The 20,262-nt window shown below is 36.6% G+C and overlaps 1 protein-coding gene across 3 annotated transcripts in view; it reads right to left on the bottom strand.

Moving 5' to 3' along the window:
• OSBPL11 (oxysterol binding protein like 11) overlaps positions 1 to 20,262 on the bottom strand; it is a 90,461-nt gene that overhangs the window by 47,374 nt on the left and 22,825 nt on the right. For 2 of the 3 annotated variants that reach the window (XM_081571671.1, XM_081571670.1), the window contains exons 2-5: positions 15,145 to 15,213; positions 9,284 to 9,459; positions 8,382 to 8,461; positions 6,393 to 6,569 (exon numbers count right to left, since the gene is read on the bottom strand). In XM_081571671.1, coding sequence (XP_081427797.1) covers positions 6,393 to 6,569; positions 8,382 to 8,461; positions 9,284 to 9,459; positions 15,145 to 15,213 — 502 coding nt within the window. The remainder of the gene's footprint in view (positions 1 to 6,392; positions 6,570 to 8,381; positions 8,462 to 9,283; positions 9,460 to 15,144; positions 15,214 to 20,262) is intronic. The other variant, XM_081571672.1, reaches the window with a different exon arrangement.

Below are 20,262 nucleotides of genomic sequence, written 5' to 3'. Positions count from 1 at the left end.
TGATGGTTCTTTCCAAAGCAAACAAATGGGTTGACCATATATTTACAATGAAATAGAACTGATTCTGTGAAGCTGTTTTAGTGACTGTTCCTGACATTAGTAAAACCAATTCCTGAAGAATGAAAAGCCATCATGAAAGCTGAAAACTTGCTTAATCTGTGTTTTGCGGCTAGGTATGACAAATACGGTGATAATGAACGTCACTTATGTGGCATCTAGTTTGTCTGAAAATCAAGATGAGAATCATTTTATCGTTTCTATTTTAAATGTGTCTCCCTTACTAGACTGGTGATGTTAGCTTCTCCCAAGGCACAGTATAGTAACCTGCATGAGGTTAATGGAGTGATTGATGAATTATACTACTAATAATCAGTAAATACTAAAATAGATCACTTTAACAGTTCAGTAATAAATCCATAAAGCCACAATATGACTTGATTTTCAACAGTCAGTTGCTTTTGCCAACTGTTACTTCATTTATTGTTGGACTTACTCATGGACTTTGATTAAAATACTCCTTTCAAACTTACTTTGAATTATACCTTTGCATTATAACCAACTGGAGCTAGATCACTCTAGAATAGCAATTCTCTAACAGTGCTCTCCAGATTCTTATGGGACTCTTTTTAGGGGGTCTATGGAGTCAAGATTATTTTCACCATATTTCTAGGAAATTATTTGCCTTCTTCACTTGGTGGCATTTGCACTGATGGTGCAAAAGCAATGGTGGGTAAAACTGTTGGTGTCTTAGAATCAAGGCAGTTGATTCAACAGTGTCATAATTATATTCTTCACTGCCATGCACTCACGGAGTAGGCGTTGGGGGCTGGGGAAAAGACAGCCAATTTTATTTATGAATATTTTTGAAAAATCAGTAAAAATTATTAGTTTTACTATATCTTGACTCTTGAGTACACATATTTAAAATTGTCTATATCAAAAATGAAAAGCACACTTCTGTTGTATATCAAAAAAAAGTACACTGCTGTTGCATACCAAAGCACTGTGGTTGCCCAAGAAAAAGAACTTGTGCAACTGAGTTACAGGTTGAACTAGCAGTTTATTTACACCGTTCACCACCTGACATGAAAGAACATGATATATATTGGTTGTTCAGAAGCACAGGTGACAACCTGGACTTGGGAATGGCATCTGAAATGAGGGCAGTTTTGTGGGATCTGATACTATCTCAGCTAAATGGTGTCGGTTCAGTTCAGTTCAGTCGCTCAGTAAGCTCCCAACTCTTTGCGACCCCATGAATTGCAGCACGCCAGGCCTCCCAGTCCATCACCAACTCCCAGAGTCCACCCAAACCCATGTCCATCAAGTCAGTGATGCCATCTAACCATCTCATCCTCTGTTGTCCCCTTCTCCTCCTGCCCTCAATCTTTCCCGCCATCAGGGTCTTCTCAAATGAGTCAGCTCTTCGCATGAGGTGGCCAAAGTATTGGAGTTTCAGCTTCAACATCAGTCCTGCCAATGAACACCCAGGATTGATCTCCTTTAGGATGGACTGGTTGGATCTCCTTGCAGTCCAAGGGACTCTCAAAAGTCTTCTCCAACACCACAGTCCAAAAGCATCAATTCTTTGTGGCTCAGCTTTCTTTCTAATCCAGCTCTCACATCCATACATGACCACTGGAAAAACCATAGCCTTGACCAGACGGACTCTTTTTGGCAAAGTAATGTCTCTGCTTTTTAATATGCTGTATAGGTTGGTCAAAACTTTCCTTCCAAGGAGTAAGTATCTTTTAGTTTCATGGCTGCAATCACCATCTGCAGTGATTTTGGAGCCAAAAAAATAAAGTCAGCCACTGTTTCCACTGTTTCCCCATCTATTTGCCATGAAGTTTCAGTCTGTCTGCCCTCTGATCCCCTCTCTCAGTGCCTACCGTCTTACTTGGGTTTCTCTTACCTTGGATGTGGGGTCTCTCTTCACGGCTGCTCCAGCAAAGCGCAGCCACCGCCCCTTACCTCTGAATTAAATTGTAGAAAACCTAGCTGGAGTCTGCCGAGAATCAGAGAATTACCTAGTGTGGAGGACACCCCCACATATTTAGTGATTGGAGTACAGAAATATGGGGTGTTATAGTGGAGTAGAGGAGAAATACACGAGTGTTGTTTTTCCCTGACAGAATGATTGCTAATAACTATAGCTCTTCAGGCTTGGGAGTATGCGGTAGACATCTTTTCAAAATTAAACAAATGATTTATCACTTCAAGAAAAACAACCGACAGTATTTGTTGCCAATTATAAAATCTGAGCTTTAAAATGAAATTACTATTTTGGAAAACCTGTATCAGTCACCATAAGCTTGGCAGTTCCCCAATATTGAAAGACTTTTCTGCTGAAGTTGGTATGGATGTTAATGAATGTGAATTTTTGATATTGTATACCAATATGGGTAAGGGCTGCTTAACTCTGAACTAACATTTTCCAAATGATTAATGCAGTGTTACAAAATCATGCATAGGTTAAAGATCCACTCAAAGTGCAAGGCAAACCAATGTATTTTCATGAAACAGAACATGAAAAGTTCACTGATATATATTAGATTCTACACTGCATCTAACACTTAAGAAAATGCCACTGTCCGGTTTTACTGGAGTATCAAAGAAGAATAGCCACATTTACCTTAAAAAGCTATTTTAAAACATTTCTCTTTTTTTCCCAACCACAAAGTTTTTGTTCATGTAGTTCAACTAAAACTACATATTTGCAGTAAATTGAGTGTAATTATTTTGTTTGTTTGGGGGAAAAAAAATAGCTGTTTGACATAAAAATACATTATCTATGTTAACATGTATGAATTTATTAATTTTTATTTTAAAATAATAAAACATCTAATATTTAAAAGTAAATTTTAAAAATGAGCATTTTTAAAAGACCTGTTTCAATTTCTAATAAGGTAAATATTGGTAAACTTAACCTATATAAAGCAAAAATTCTTTGAGGTCCTCAATAATTTTTAAGAGTGAAATTCCAAGACCACAAAAAGCTTGAGAATGCCTACCGGGAACCACAGTCAGTATGGTAACAAAAGTTCTCTCAATGTCTTTGAAAAGAAAAAGGATCTACATAGTCTCAAAGAACTTCTGCAGATATTAACTACAGAGGAAAAGACAGCAACTTTAAAGTGGAGAACAGCTACTTTAACCACGTGATCAAGGTGAACATCACCAGTAATGACATACTGATATCATGAACTCCTTGATATAGGTACTGACAATACATATCTTCAAGGGTATCTTTCCCAGAAATGTATAATTTCACTCAAATAATAAGAAAATATCAGACAAATGCAAATCTGGGAACATTAAACAAAACTGGATCTTCATTGCTATCAATGCCAGGAAAGATAAAGACTGAGCAACAATTACAGATAGAAGGAGACTAAGTAGTAATAATAACAATTAAAGGCATAATTTTAGGACAGGATCCTAAAACAGAAAAAGAATGTTAGTGGAAAAACTACTAAAATTTGAATAAGAGCTATAGTTAACAGTATTATAGCTATATAATTTTCTGGTTTTAATACTATGTTATGAAAGATGGTAACACTGCAGAAAGTTCGGTGAGGGATACACATAGAAATCCTGCATTACTTTTGCAACTTTTCTGTAAATTTAAAATTACTGCAAAATAAGAAGCTTTTTTGGGGGGGGTTGCTGTGCTGGGTCTTTGTTGCTATTTGGGCTTTTCTCTGGTTGTGGCGAGCAGGGGCTACTCTCTAGTCACTGTGCATGAGGTTCTCATCGCTGTGGCTTCTATTTTTGTCACTCGGGCTCTAGACTGAGTGGGCTTCACTGGGCTCAATAGTGGCTCCCAGGCTCTAGAGCACAGGCTTAGTTACTTCACAGCATGTGGGATCTTCACAAATCAGGGATTGAATCTGTATCTCCTACACTGGCAGGCAGATTCTTTACCATTGAGACACCAGGGAAGCCCCCAAATAAGAAGCTTCTAAAAAGTGTTCTCAGCTTGTGAAAACTGTTAGCTTTGGTTTTATGCTATGCTATGCTATGCTAAGTCGCTTCAGTCGTGTCCGACTCTGTGCGACCCCATAGACGGCAGCTCACCAGGCTCTGCCATCCCTAGGATTCTCCAGGCAAGAATACTGGAGTGGGTTGCCATTTCTTTCTCCAGTGCATGAAAGGGAAAAGTGAAAGTGAAGTCGCTCAGTCGTGTCCGACTCTTAGTGACCCCATGGACTGTAGCCTACCAGGCTCCTCCGTCCATGGGATTTTCCAGGCAAGAGTACTGGAGTGGGGTGCCATTGCCTTCTCCGCTTTGGTTTTACCTTAACACAAATCTTTTCAGTCATTGTCTTGGATGAAAAAAGGCTCAGAAACTTTCTGTGGACCATGCTTTCATAAAGTATTTAGAGCTCCGACAATGAAATACATCCAAGCCACAAAACTGAAACAAGATTCTTTAATGCATGGCATCATAAGCCAAGTTAGAAAACAGTATGCATCTAGAGACCAGATTATGATAATTTTAAATAAAAGGAAGTAAGCTAACTTTTAAAGGAAAACATAGTTCCAGAGAACTCTCCAAATGCACTATTTTCTCACAAACAGAAAATTCTTATTCCATTGGAATACAGAAATGTTCCTAATAGAACACTTACATAAAATGTTAGAAATTAAATAACTACAATTTTATAGTTTGACCTACTGAGTTCTTAAAAGTAAAAACATAAACTTAGTGAAGACAAAGACACTCAACTAAAATTTTTTTGAAGGTGGCATTGGCAGAGACTGCCAAACAATGGTCAACACTCAAATCCTAGAATAATTACTGGTGCCATAATTCAAGAAGGCTGCCATTAAATTAGTCAGTTATCCTTCCTAAAGAGGTAGCTGCAAAACTTTGGGGACACAAACATACTCTCTACAAGTGTCAGAGTTACATGCTAAATATTAACACGCTGTCACAATAATATGAAAGGGTACACTTAAAGTCCAGAAAATTACAGTGTGGATATTGTAAGAAATTACCCCTGGGTGTGAGAATAACAAAAGAACCATTAGAGTAGGAAAGAGAAGAGTAGGGGATTAAAGTCACAGTAGAAAAGAAGCTAAGAGAAATATGACAGTGTTCTCAGTACAGCAGGTCATAAAGATCCAAGCACAACCAAGCAGAGGCCTCCACAGACAGCTAAAATCTCAAATACAAAAAGGTTCCTTTTTCATCAAAAATGTGCATCACGATTCATGGCAATTTCAACTATATGCTTTTTGCTTGTTTTTAACCTTTTACTGAAGTATACAGACTGACATATAATATTACAGATAGGGAAGTACACTTCTCAACAGTATTCGGGCTTGACGAATTTTCATAAACCAACCACATCATGTAACCGACACCCAAATCAAGAAACAGAACGTTACCAGCACTCTGAAGAACCCTCAAGCTCCCATCACTAGCCATGATCAAAGAGTTCCAAAAATTTCATGACAGCCTAATTTTCAGGGGTGAAGGAACACACCATGATACAAGTGTATACCTAGATGTTTTTCTTTATTCCATCCCTTATTATCTTAACCATTTTTAATATTTCCATTTCCTTCACTGTAGATTAATATATCAGAACCTTGATTTCCTTAAGATATAACCACCTATCAACAGATTGAGTACCATCAACATAAACACTAAAAATTATTATTTTATTAAAAAAGGTATTTATAATTGTCACTTATTTATAACAGGATTAAAAAGTGAATCAAAAGCTATTATTCATCTCAAGCATGTTATTTCATCTCTTTAAATCTCAATTTCTTCGCCTATAAACACAGCCCAAAATAACCTGATAGAGGGAACATTCTCCCCAGCTTCCTACCTTAAATCATTTGGGTGTGATTTATAATATTATTTTCACAATCCACTACATAGGTATGTATGAGCTCTACCAAAATTAACTCAGGAAACAACACCTGGATTATTAAGAATCTAACTGCATTTTTTATTAACTAGAAGTATTTGGTACTTAGTTTCAAAGAGAATAAGGAAAATGGTGACATAACGGAACATCAAGGATTTAACTATTCTATTTTTGTGTGTTTAAAATTCTCTATTTACATGTATCAGTAAAAAAAAAAAGTCACTTGTTTGATCACACAGTCTTCCCACTAGGCTGAATAACCCTTTTATCATAAATTTTACATTAAAGGAGTCTATACTTTCTCTTGGGAAATGAAAGATACAGATTTTTGAAACATGACAGTGTACACAGAACCTAGCTGACACCTAAAGAATCGGGGAACTGCTATGACCTAAACATTGAGGCCCCCAGAAGACACAAACAGGATTTAAAAATTTTTTGTGACAAAAATCAAGCTGGTAATATTATTTTATGCATTTTAACTCGATTTCAATTCATACTTACTTCTCTGACTTCCACAAGATGGTCTGGAGGTAAGTTAGCTCTTTTGCTCACTGATTGTAGTTTGGAATGTCCAACATTAAAAAAGGAAATGGTATTTTGACTTGGTCTCCTCTGGGATATAGGAGAATTACCACTAGATGCAAGTGAGAAGCTCCGTGATTTGAGAGGAGGATTATTCTATTAGACAAAGAAAATAATTCCTTTTTTAAAATTTAGGTAAACTCTCAACCTAAAATATAGTGGCAGCTTACACACAAACAGTTTTAAAAATAAAGTTAATCTCAGAATTAACTACAAGAATAGTTCTGAAGATGGAAAAATTTAAGACCTTCAAAGTCTAAGTATTTCATACATCCGATAGTAAACTGGTAATTTACTCAGAAAATTAATTCCAGGTGTGTGCTGTCAAGAATTCTTTTTTTACATTAGACATATATTAGAATAACAAGAAATTTCTAATTTCAGATATCTAAACATCATGATTGAAGCAAAAAATATATTCATCAATACTCAATATAATAATTTTTCTAGTGTAACATTCAAGCATCTTTGAAATATACTAGCACTTTCTGGTCACTGCCAATGATTAGAATCTTGCAGCAAGAATAAAGTTTTCTGCTGGATTTCTTAAAGGCTGCAGGCCTAAATCACAACTTTAAAAAATTTAGCTGTGGTGAAGGAACACTAGGAAGAAAACAAAAAAGTAGGTATGGAAATCCTTTAACTCTGCTGCTGCTACTGCTGCTAAGTCGCTTCAGTCGTGTCCGACTCTGTGCGACCCCACAGACGGCAGCCCACCAGGCTCCACCGTCCCTGGGATTCTCCAGCAAGAGTACTCGAGTGGGTTTCCATTTCCTTCTCCAATGCATGAAAGTGAAAAGTGAAAGCGAAGTCGCTCAGTCGTGTCCGACTCCTAGCGACCCCATGGACTGTAGCCTACCAGGCTCCTCCGTCCATGGGATTTTCCAGGCAAGAGCACTACAGTGGGTTGCCATTGCCTTTAACTCTGCTTCCCACATATTCATTTTTAGACATTTCTAACCTCAGATTTCAAGTACTAAGACCCTCCTTCTCATCTTAAAAAAGAAAACACTCCAAATCAGATACAGAAATTATCTATAAGCACATGAAAAGACGCTTAACCTTATTAGCCATTAGAGAAATGAAATCAAAACCACAACAAAATTCTACTTCATAACCATGAGGATGGCCATAATAATTGTAAAAAAGAACAGTAACAGTATCAGTAAGAATGTGGAGAAACTAGAAACTTCATGTACTGCTGGTGAGAATGGGAAATAATTTGGCCAATTTCAAAAACCGTTTGGCAGTTCCTCAATAGTTAAACAACTACCATATAACCAGTAATTCCACTCCTAGGAATAACCTAGAAAACTGAAATCATGTGTTTATACAAAAATTTGAACACAAATGTTCACAGAAGTATTATTCATAATAGCCACAACATGTAAACAATCCACATGCCTATCAGCTGATGCCTGGATAAACATAATGTGGTATATCCATAAAAGAGGATTATTCAGTCTTAAAAAGGAATAAAGTATGGTCCATGCAATGACATGGATGAACCTTTAAGATGTTATGCTTATCGTAAAAAGCCAGACGAAAACAAACAAACAAACACCACATACTGTATGATTCCATTTATATCAAATGCCCAGAATAGATAAATCTATTGAAACAGAAATTACAGGTTAGTGTTTGCCAGGGGACTGGGAGGAGAGATATGAATAGGGAGTGACTATTAAACAGATACGGGTTTTTTGGAAGGTGATGAAAATGTTCAGGAATTAGATAGTTGCAACAGCTATATAATCTTATGAATACACTAATAAAAACCATGAAATTGTACACTTTAAAAGGATCAATTTTATGGTATGTGAATCTCAATTTTAAAATGCAAAAATATAAAGTTAAAAAGATCTTTCCCCATTTCCGTACATTAATATCATACATGAATCCACATACCTTGCCAATAGCTTCAGTATGGTGTTGTGTACATATCTGAAGTCTGCTAACCCAATGTTGTCGCTCTTTAGCATCTGTGGCTGATAAAAAGTATCTACAAGTTATTTACTTTTTCATTTATTTTTAGAATACAATTAATTGTCTATAGCATGAAGAACAGATCACTGAAAATCAGGGCATGTTCCTACTCTCCCTGACCAGAGGGAGGTAGGAAAAAGGCCAAAGCATCAACCTTGTTAGGTAACACCATAGCTGGATGTGGATATTTCCTAAGGAGGATAAATTACATACAGCTAGGTGGGTATATGGAACTTGACGTGTCTTAACTTTCTCTTAAACATATGCTCTTCTTCAAATAAATATCCTTTATTAAACATTTGATGTGTACTCAGTATATTCTTTCAGATCTCTAGCATGATCAATTAGGATTAACATCATACTTTGTGTATTAATTAAAAATAGAAACCTCTATACAAATTAAATTTATCTAAAGACATTATACCTGAATACAAGCATTTTCATAAATCCCAATTATGTACATTAATCATTAAAAAAACACAAAGAGAGCATATCAACTAAATCAAGAAAGGGAGTAAAATACAAATCTGTGGGAGACAAAAAAATTTTAAACAAGTCTATGTTTTTAGATTTCTCAGTATTTCATCTATACAAATTTCTTAGAGGGGTCAATTTTAAACAGACTTGCTCACTGTGCAACTTAAAAGTCATAAATTAAAACAGATCTCATAAATCCTTAAAACAATTCAAAGGTGTAGAACACTGTTTCTGTATCATCAATGGTAGCAGTTTCTATTTCCAAAACCTAAATGAAAGGAGGGAAGTATACCAACTTCTCAAGGAAGAAGAAAATCACACTATTAATTCTCATATTTCAGTCATACCTCGGAGTTTATACTGTTCCCCACTGGCAGCATTTACAGTGAAGGTGTGAGAGTCCTCATCACTGGGTGATATTACAGCTCCTGCAAGCTGCAAAGTACCTCTGGGTTTTTGATTTCTAGACTGTTCATTCACAAAATACTCCAACAGCCCAGCTTCATTATTTAGAACAAAAAACCTGCAATGATTTTAAAGAAGGTCATACTTTTAAAATATTTCCCCTAGTCAAACTAAAGCAATCCAAATTTTAATCACATATTTTTGAGTTTTTTCTATTAAAAAAATAAAATTCAAAAGCATCTCAAGAAGTACTTAGAAACATTAGACTGAATTTCCTAACAGTAAATGTTACTGAAGAATTGAATAAGTTTAATAAAAATCTTCAGCTGTGAAAGAGGCATTTAATAAGGAAGAGGCATACAAGACAATGCAGAAAGGAAACAAAGATACAGTATCCTTCAGAGGAAGATTTCTCTCCAGAATTCATTAACAGGAAGGGTAAGTTCCCAAAGACAAATGGTAGGGAGAGTTTTTATTCAAAATTCACTGGGAACAAATCAAAGCATGAGCTCTGGGGTTAACAAATGCTAGGTAAGAAATGAACATGATTTAAGATTTAACCAGTGAAATAAACTATAAATAATGCCAAAGTAGCAAGACTTTGTGAACACATTATTAAATAGGTCACAACTAAAGATTACTTATCCTGTTTAAAAATGAAAAGGCTGCAACTGGAGATGCAGAAACATAAGGAACTTGAAACTAAATGATGAAATAATGATACACTTTGGAAAAGAATTTGATGTTCTGATTTGGTTTTAGATTAACTACTTTGGGAAATATATTAATTTGGATTCCAATTTAAGTAGTGCAATAGTTCTTTTCTTTAGGAAAAAACCTGAAAAGCTTCCATTCCAAAAAATTAATGTTTGGGTTTAAAGCAATTTGGTATTCTACATGTTAATGTATTCTGTAATACATCCAGACAGACAATTTGATCCAGTTCAAGTTCCTAGAAGATACTGTCTTAAGCAACGTGGCAACTATATCAATCATACCAAACTGGAGGAGAACGTAATCGGCCTTTTATTAAGGGAAAGAAAAAGAAACAACGAGAAGCAGAAGCAAATAAGAGAAGTTGAAAGCAGCTACCTGAAAAGGGAGCTGGGAAAGCAAGACTATTGTTTTTCTCATTCATCTTTTAGCATGCTTATGACTTTTAAAGGGGCTTCCCTGGTGGTTCAGACAGTAAAGAATCCACCCACAACACGGGAGACTTGGATTCAATCCCTGGGTTGGGAAGATCCTCTGCAGGATGACATGGCAACCCATTCTAGTACTCTTGCCTGGAGAATCCCATGGACAGAGGAACCTGGTGGGCTATAGGGTCGCAAAGAGTCGGTCACGACTGAGCAACTAAGCACAGCATGACTTTTAAAATTATGTTCATATATTCTGATTATATTTGATAAATCAATTTTAATATTTTTTAAAGTTTTAAATTTCCATTTCTTTAATTACTAGAGGTGTTAAACATTCTTTCATGTGTTTACTGACCATCTGTAGTTCTACTTAGTGAACTGCCCCTAACATTTTTGGCCGTTTTTAGAAGGGCTGTTTAACATTATTTTCCCTAAGATCTGAAGGGATCATTTTAACTAACACAAAATAGCCACTAAAATCATCTTAAATTTCTAAAACATACAACCTGTCCTTAGTAATCTTCTATGGTCTGAATGTGTCCCCTCCCCTTCCCCTGCCAAATTCACATGTGGAAATCCTAACCCTTAAAGTAAGGATATTAAGGGATAGGGCCTTTGGGAAGTGATCAGGTTAAAAGGCTGTAACACTCTTATGAATGGGATTAGTGCCTTTATAAAAGACCCAAGAGAGCTCCCTTGCCCCTTTACGGCCATATAAGAATACAAAGATAAGTCTGCGATCCAAAAGAGGATCCTTTCCTGACCATGCAGCACCATAATTATGGGCGGACTTCCACCCTCCAGAATTGTGAGAAATAAATTCTTGTTGCTTAAAAGCTATCAGGTTGGTGGCATTTTATTACAGCAGCCTGAACAGACTAAGTCATGAAGCTACTATAAAAAATTCATCAAGTAAATGAAAGAGGTCTGTTAGCAAGAAAGCAATCTCTTGAATATACTAAAAACCATTGAGCTGTACACTTAAAATAGGCACTACATCTCAATAAAGTTGTGATCAAAGGAACAAATGAACAGACAAACAAGAAATAAAGAAAGGAATGAATGAAGGAAATAAGGAAAGAAATCTCTTTCTACTAGTCTAAGCAATAAGCCCAATTAGTTCAAACAAAGAAAAAAGACTGGTCTCTTTCTAAGAAGTCAATTCAAAGAAAATTTAGAGAACAATGTTGGAAATCTCAAGTTACTGGGAACATGTATTTCTTATCCCAAAAGCATTACCACAAATCTACAACATGGGAAGCACTCACCTAGATATACAAAGGTAATACTGAGGAGGAACCCCTAAAATGATAGAAATGAGTCAACAACTGATTACCTATTAATAAGATGATGCTATGGACCCAGTGGCACCAATAACGCAATGTAGGCTGTCTTTCATCATACACGAATTAACCCAAATGTTCTTCCTTCACCCTTTCTATGGAGATGTACAAGATGTGCAGATTGGAGATGGAGAGACAATCCACATAGTAAGGAAACTGAAAGCTATTTTGCCCAGAAGGGGACTAGACTTTTGATTACAGCATTCTTAGCAAGCTGGTCTAACCAAGAAAATAAAGAAACATAGAAAAAAAGGCTTAAGATTCAGCATTTATCTTTATATGCTGAAAAGTCACATTGTTAAAAGAAAAATTAAATAATTGCTTATTTTGTGCAATTTCAAAATAATAAAGACTACAAGTTTGAGAAAATGAAAAATCTTCAGAATAACCAACAACTTAAAATGAAGTAGTTTGGAATGGAACTTTAAAAACTATTCTGACTTGGAAGTGTGTCTTATGATAGCAAAAATCAATTTCAGGGAAGATTTTGGATGGAAAGGCGAGCATATGCTTTGTGTTGACCATCATAGGCTTTAGTGCTGAGCATGTATAGAACTTCTAAGTAGGAAGAGATCTCCTATTCATGAATGCTAATTGAAAGTGAAAGGAAGTACATTCAAGAGAGGGTTTTGCTATTTCCTAGGGCACCACATTCCAAAACAAGCAATTTATTATTTACAGAGTAAGCTCATGCTGGGTTTCTCCAAGCTGCTCTAAGTTGCTCTTAGTCAAACAGAACTAGATTGCAGGGAAACCACCTTGAATACCTGGCACAGGTACAGTGCTTTTGTTACTTAAGCTTTATCACAGCTCAGGGACCGAGTGGCTAGGCCTACCAAAGGAACTGAGCTCTAAACTCAAGTTCCTTTAACATGGTCTTAACCTTTCTGTTCCTCTTTTATCATGCAATCTGCAATTCATGCTGGGAACCCAGGATATCACTGCTGTGCCACAAGCCTCCAGGCAGTCTGGCAGAAAAGGGAAAATGAGCTTGCAGCAAACCAGTTGACAACCTGAGATCTCTCTGATGGGACAAACAGGTAAAAGGTTGTATTCTCAGTGGCAAATGGGAATGGGTTGTCTTCATTCCCACACTTTCTGTTGGTGCTAAAACTGGCCTCTAGGACAGCTAGAAGAATTGCAAGAGCAGAAGCAATGCCCTTCCCTATGCTAGAACTTTGCTTGGATCTCTTAGCTAACTCCTTGGGCAACCAGCGGCCAATGGATCTTTTTAGTATGCTCCCTCACACAAGGATACAAACACATGCCCCTTCTTCCCATGGCCTCAAGTCACCACTGACCTGAAATGCCATATTTAACATATACTAAATCTTATATGCTTGGGTATACTTTGGAGCTTTCCTACTCTGTTCCACTTCTGAGAATTTCTCAGTAATATTCAATAATATAACATGAATAAAATTCACTGAATGCCATGGGGGAGAAAAGTTAGCCTATTTCCCTTTTTAAAAAGAGAACAAAAAACAGTGCTAAAAGCAAAGTGACATAAAAATCTTTTAAAAATATTTTATATGTCATTTAAATGTATAAGCCTTCAAAAAATTACATAAAAACTGAAGTGAGAAAATGAAAAATGAAAAGGCTCCCCTGACTTTGTTCTTTCTTAAAAAAAATAAAGTGTGGGAACCTTAGAGAACTACCCTTTTCACTTCAACAGGAATGATTCTCTTCTATAATTTCATATCCAGCTTTGACCTCTCATATAACCTCCAATTTCTGGCATATCACTCTTATGTGAAAGCCCTACTGTTACTTCAAATTAAACATATCCCAAACTGCCTTCTCTTTTAAGCAATCACATGTTCATTACAGTCCTTCAACTACTTTTTGAATTCTGGAAAACATTCTTTCATATACTATGCCCCATTTTCTAATTGTTTAAGGTAGAAAGGCAGAATCAGTTTATTATTCCATTATAACCAAAATCAGAGATCTTCAAATGACACGTGAATAAGCAGCAGTATTTATAATGAAAATACCAACCTGGGAGTCAGAACTATTTGGGTTCAGATTCTAGCTTTATCACTTTTTTAAATAGTTTAAAAAAACCACGAGACAACACTCAATACCCATTAAGATGGCTATTATACACACACACATACACACAACAGAAAGTAACAAGTGTTGAGAAGATGTAGAGAAACTGGAATCCTTGTACACTGCTGGTAGGAATGTATAACAGTGCAGCTGCTATGGAAAACAGTATGGAGATTCCCAAAAAAATTAAACATAGAACTACAATGTGATTCAGCAATTCCACTTCTGGGTATATATACACATGAATGAGAGCAGTGACTCTGATATTGAGTATACCAATGCTCACAGCAGCATTATTCACAACAGTCAAAAGATGGAAGCAACCCAAATGTCCACTGATTGATAACTGGATAAACAAAATGTGGTATATACGTACAAGGGACTGTTTTTCAGCCCTCAAAAGGTAGAGAATTCTGACACACATTACATGGATGAACTTTGAGGACATTATACTAAATGAAATAAGCCAATCACAAAAGGACAAATATTATACGATTCCACTTATATAAGGTACCTAGAGTAGTCAAATTCATAGAGACAGAGAGAAGAATAGTGGTTGCTTAAGGACTCAGGGGGAGAGGAAAATGTGAAATTATTGTTTAATGGGTACAGTTTTAGTCTGAGGAGATGCAAAGAGTTCTGAGATGAATGGGGGTGATGGTTGCACAAAAATGTGAATGTATTTAATACCACTGAACTGCATACCAAAAGATGTTTAAAACGGTAAATTTTATGTTATATTTTACCACAATAAAAAAATAAAAGTTTAGTCCCCTGCCCCACAAATATCAATTCCACAAAGTATTTAAGATTGTTGGCTGTGCCACCTCTTGACTGTTTGTTTGACCTCAGGTTGGTTATTTAAACTTTTCAAGGTCTCAGAAGAGTTTAAGAATCCTCAACAACGAAAAGAAGCAAGAATCCTCAACAGGCACCTAACACAAATCTCTTTGCTGTCTCCAAACCACCCTAAAAGCCTAACCACTGGAAATACACATAAGAAGCCCAACGCGAGTTGATAAATGATACTAATCTTAACGTAACAGTAACTTCTGATGTATTTGGAGGCTGCAATTTGGACAATGTTAACTCCTCTTACCCCCTAAAAATAGAAAAAGAAAGTCATCAGACTTTTAAAAAACACAGTAAATCTTTCTCTAACATGTTTCCCAACCATGTAACATCAGATTATAAAATCATCAGGCCCATTTCTGTTCTCTTGGGAGAGAGAGAGAGAAGTGGCAGGAGAATCACACTTACCTGTACTGCCACCCAGTGACCAGGTTGGTGTACTTCATCAGGTAGCCGTACACATTCTCCATATGGTCACTGTTTCAAAAGATCAGAAAGTGCCAAATCAGTGAAAACTAGAAGGAATTCCAGGAAGTTAACTGTACAGTTGAAAAAACAGCTGTAGAGACATACTTTTTTCTATAAATGTCTCAAACTTACTTCAGAAGTAAAATTCATAGGTTAACAAGTAGAGCTATTTATTCAATCCCCCATATTTCATATCCATATGACTGTATATTTTATCAGAGGTCTTCAAAACAAGTATGCTGCTGCTGCTGCTGCTAAGTCGCTTCAGTCGTGTCCGACTCTGTGCGACCCCATGGACGGCAGCCCACCAGGCTCCGCCGTCCCTAGGATTCTCCAGGCAAGAACACTGGAGTGGGTTGCCATTTCCTTCTCCAGTGCATGAAAGGGAAAAAAGTGAAAGTGAAGTCGCTCAGTCATGTCCGACTCTTAGCGACCCCATGGACTGTAGCCTACCAGGCTCCTCTGTCCATGGGATTTTCCAGGCAAGAGTACTGCAGTGGGGTACCATTGCCTTCTCCCCAAAACAAGTATAATCACCCATAAATTATTGTATATTTCAAACATAAAATCATTATATAAGTATAAAATTATGTAAATATGAAACAAATATACTATAAATATAAATAAAAGCATTTAATAACCTAATTCAATATTAAACAAAGACAATCCAGTTTTATGGTTCCAGAAAAAAACTAAAAAAAAATCTCTAGGCTGAACAGTGCTTCCTCACTCTGGTGGGACACATTATGTCTCAATCTTTGGGCTTCCAAAATGAAGATCCTGTTTTTGATGTCTGTGACACCTCACTCCCACTCCCCTTTCCCAGACAGGCATGAGGCAAAGTGCTCACTGCAAATCTTGCCACTGGAAAGATTTATTTGGAACCTGTATCATTAGTCTTACTATTACTGAGTTTCTTTACTTCTGCCCCTCTTTTCTATTTAATAGATATATTCTGTTATAGTGGTTCATAGAAAATGCAGTATCTCATTAGTTCTTTTCCAATATTTTAAGGTTCCCTATACTTATAAAAAGATATCAAAGCTACAACTACATTGATATATCTTTTTGGCATACAGGTTTCATTTTTTATTTTGTAATTTACATTAAGAGTTCCTTTTAAACTCATCTAAAGTTTTAACTTTACACTATAAAATGCAATTAATAGTAAACATTTATTTTCTCTACTATCCCTGAATTGCAGAGCTTATTTGGTAAAAGTTCAGCTAACCGACATTTAGGAAATGGAAAGTATCAGACAACTGACAACCTTTAAAACATGGACATCAAAAGTAAAATCAAAAGAGAGTTGACACAACCAACAGAATAGAATTTTTAAAAGATTTAGATTGATCTGAATGACAAATGAAAAGAGATGAAGACACTCTCTTTAAACACACAACAAAATGACTAAGATCCTAGGAGTTATTATTACTGGAGATCAAGTAGGAGGATGCCTCAGGGATAAACTCAGTGTTGGGTGCCTTTCTAATCCCATTTCTTCAGTGCTTGGAAATAAAGATCAAATCTGAAAGTAAAGAACTGATGCCAGTTCAAAAAATATATTCTTTTTTCTGTATTTTTCTTCCAATCCAAGGCTAGCAAAAAACACCATTTTTTTCACTAACATTAAATGAAACTGCTCAAGCCCTTTTGGTTTTATAAGGTCAGTAATCTCAAGAAGGTAAAGACTGTCAACTTCTAAAATGCCAACCCAAAGTTATGATTATTATATATGTACTCTGTCATGTTAAAACTGACAGTACCATTTGAATTCTCAGCTCAGTATTTTCTAAAGCCCATATCTAGAGGAAGGATTCTTCTCTGAAAACTCAACCTGTTAGATTTTTGCCCTATTTGCATCCTTAGGTCACAGCAAAGGTACTTCTTTCAGTTACATTGGTACTTGAAAAGGCAGAGAGATACTCCTCTAGTCTGGCTCTCAAATTTTTCCCAGGCTTCAGACAGCTTTTTGGGGCCACAGGAATCCCAATGCCCTTGGTCTCTGCCCCAAAATAATTTCACAAAAAGTTCCTCATCTGTTTTTGATATTTAACACATAGCTTAGCTGTCTTGAATAGGTCTCATCCTCAAAACTTATTCCTTCACTTATATATGGAATCTAATAATGCCTCCTCACTAAAAAAAAACCACCCAAAACTCATAGATAGAAGAGATTAGTGGCTGCCAGAGGTGACAGGTGAACAAAATGGGTGAAGGTGATCAAAAGACACAAACTTGCAGTTATAAAATAAGTAAGTCCTAGGGATGTTATTTGCATTTCTTTTTCTTGGGGATGGTCTTGATTCCTGTCTCCTGTACAATGTCACAAACCTCCATCCTGTCTGTCTATCACATCCAGTCCCTTAAATCTGTTTCTCACTTCCACTGTATAGTCATAAGGGATTTGATTTAGGTCATACCTGAATGGTCTAGTGGTTTTCCCTACTTTCTTCAATTTAAGTCTGAATTTGGCAACAAGGAGTTCATGATCTGAGCCATAGTCAGCTCCCGGTCTTGTTTTTGCTGACTGTATAGAGCTTCTCCATGTTTGGCTGCAAAGAATATCATCAACCTGATTTTGGTATTGACCATCTGGTGATGTTCATGTGTAGAGTCTTCTCTTGTGTTGCTGGAACAGGGTGCTTGCTATGACCAGTGCGTTCTCTTGGCAAAACTCTATTAGCCTTTGCCCTGCTCCATTCTGTACTCCGAGGCCAAATTTGCCTGTTACTCCAGGTGTTTCTTGACTTCCTACTTTTGCATTCCAGTCCCCTATAATGAAAAGGACATCTTTTGGGGGTGTTAGTTCTAGAAGGTTTTGTAGGTCTTCATAGAACCGTTCAGCTTCAGCTTCTTCAGCATTACTGGTCAGGACATAGACTTGGATTACCGTGGTATTGAATGGTTTGCCTTGGAAATGAACAGAGATCATTCTGTTGTTTTTGACACTACATCCAAGTACTGCATTTCAGACTCTTTTGTTGACTATGAGGGCTACTCCATTTCTTCTAAGGGATTCCTGTCCACAGTAGTAGATATAATGGTCATCTGAGTTAGATTCACCCATTCCAGTCCATCTTAGTTCACTGATTCCTAGAATGTCGATGTCCACTCTTGCCATCTCCTGTTTGACCACTTCCAATTTGCCTTGATTTATGGACCTAACATTCCAGGTTCCTATGCAATATTGCTCTTTACAGCATCGAACCTTGCTTCTATCACCAGTCCCATCCACAACTGGGTGTTGTTTTTGCTTTGAACAACAGACTGGTTCCAAATAGGAAAAGAGGTACGTCAAGGCTGTATATTGTCACCCTGCTTATTTAACTTATATGCAGAATACATCATGAGAAATGCTGGGCTGGAGGAAGCACAAGCTGGAATCAAGACTGCCAGGAGAAATATCAATAACCTCAGATATGCAGATGACACCACCCTTATGGCAGAAAGTGAAGAACTAAAGAGCCTCTTGATGAAAGTGAAAGAGGAGACTGAAAACAGTTGGCTTAAAGCTCAACGTTCAGAGATAATGGCATCCGGTCCCATCGCTTCATGGCCAATAGATGGGGAAACAGTGGAAGACTTTATTTTTGGGGGCTCCAAAATCACTGCTGATGGTGATTGTAGCCATGAAACTAAAAGACGCTTACTCCTTGGAAGGAAAGTTATGACCAACCAAGGCAGCATATTAAAAAGCAGAGACATTACTCTGTCAACAAAGGTCCATCTAGTCAAGGCTATGGTTTTTCCAGGAGTCATGTATGGATGTGAGAATTGGACTATAAAGGAAGCTGAGCACTGAAGAATTGATGCTTTTGAACTGTGGTGTTGCAGAAGACTCTTGAGAGTCCCTTGGACTGCAAGAAGATCCAGCCAGTCCATCCTAAAGGAGATCAGTCCTGGGTGTTCATTGGAAGGACTGATGTTGAAGCTGAAACTCTAATACTTTGGCCATCTGATGCAAAGAACTGACTCACTGGAAAAGTCCCTGATGCTGGGAAAGATTGAGGTCAGGAGGAGAAGGGGACGACAGAGGATGAGATGGTTGGATGGCATCACTGACTCAATGGACATGGGTTTGGGTAGACTCTGGCAGTTGGTGATGGACAGGGAGGCCTGGCGTGCTGCAGTTCATGGGGTCGCAAAGAGTTGGACACGACTGAGTGACTGAACTGAACTGAGGGATGTTATTTATATCATGGTGACTATAATTAATAATACTATATTGTGTATTTGAAAGTTGCTAAGTATAGATCTTAAAAGTTCTCATCATAAGAAAAAAAAAGTGTGACTGTGTAGTGATAGATGTTAACTCGACTTATTGTGATCATTTTGCAACATACAAAAAAATCACCATACACTTAAAAGTAATGTTATATTTATATCTAAATTTTTAAAAAACCTTACTCTTTGCCTATTCTGTCTTGTGGCTTTATAACCTCAATATTTATTTAATTACATCCTGTGTCAACCCACAAGAGGACTAAGGTGTCACACAACCAAAATTAAATATTTCCCTAAAGTACCCAGATAGTCCATAATTCACCATTTTTTATTTTCCATTTTAATCTAGGTTCTCTACACCAAGCTTTCATTACTAAATAAGAATCAGTTCATAGCTATTAGTATGTAATAAAAACATTACAATTCAATTATAGTTCACTTCTTCTGGTTCTAGGACTACATATATTATTCAAATGGATATATGAACTGTGCAGAAAATCTGTCTTAAAACTTCAAATAAACTATCCACAACTAAGAAAAACAAAACTCTTCATTTCAAAGCAATGAGGGTTCATGTTCCTTACCTTTGTTCGGTCCCTCATATTATTAAAGGTATTCCTTATTTGGGTCATAAGTTATTTATATTAGTCATTTAAAGACTATCAATGAATTTTTTAGAGTATAATTTCAGTAGCATTGTTCACTAAACAACGGAAGTTTATCTTCATACTGCATAGTAATTTTTATGTTCAATTTTTAATGTTTTTAGTATTTTTGATTCTTGTATCTAAAAAGTTAACCCTCTGACAAAAATCACAATAGGGATACTGA

Source organism: Giraffa tippelskirchi, chromosome 2, assembly GCF_054371585.1.
Source record: "Giraffa tippelskirchi isolate mGirTip1 chromosome 2, T2T-mGirTip1v1.2.pri, whole genome shotgun sequence".
Taxonomy (NCBI): Eukaryota; Metazoa; Chordata; class Mammalia; order Artiodactyla; family Giraffidae; genus Giraffa; species Giraffa tippelskirchi.
The sequence above is the reverse complement of the archived record's forward strand: the minus strand, read 5'-3'. Positions and strand labels throughout refer to the sequence as shown.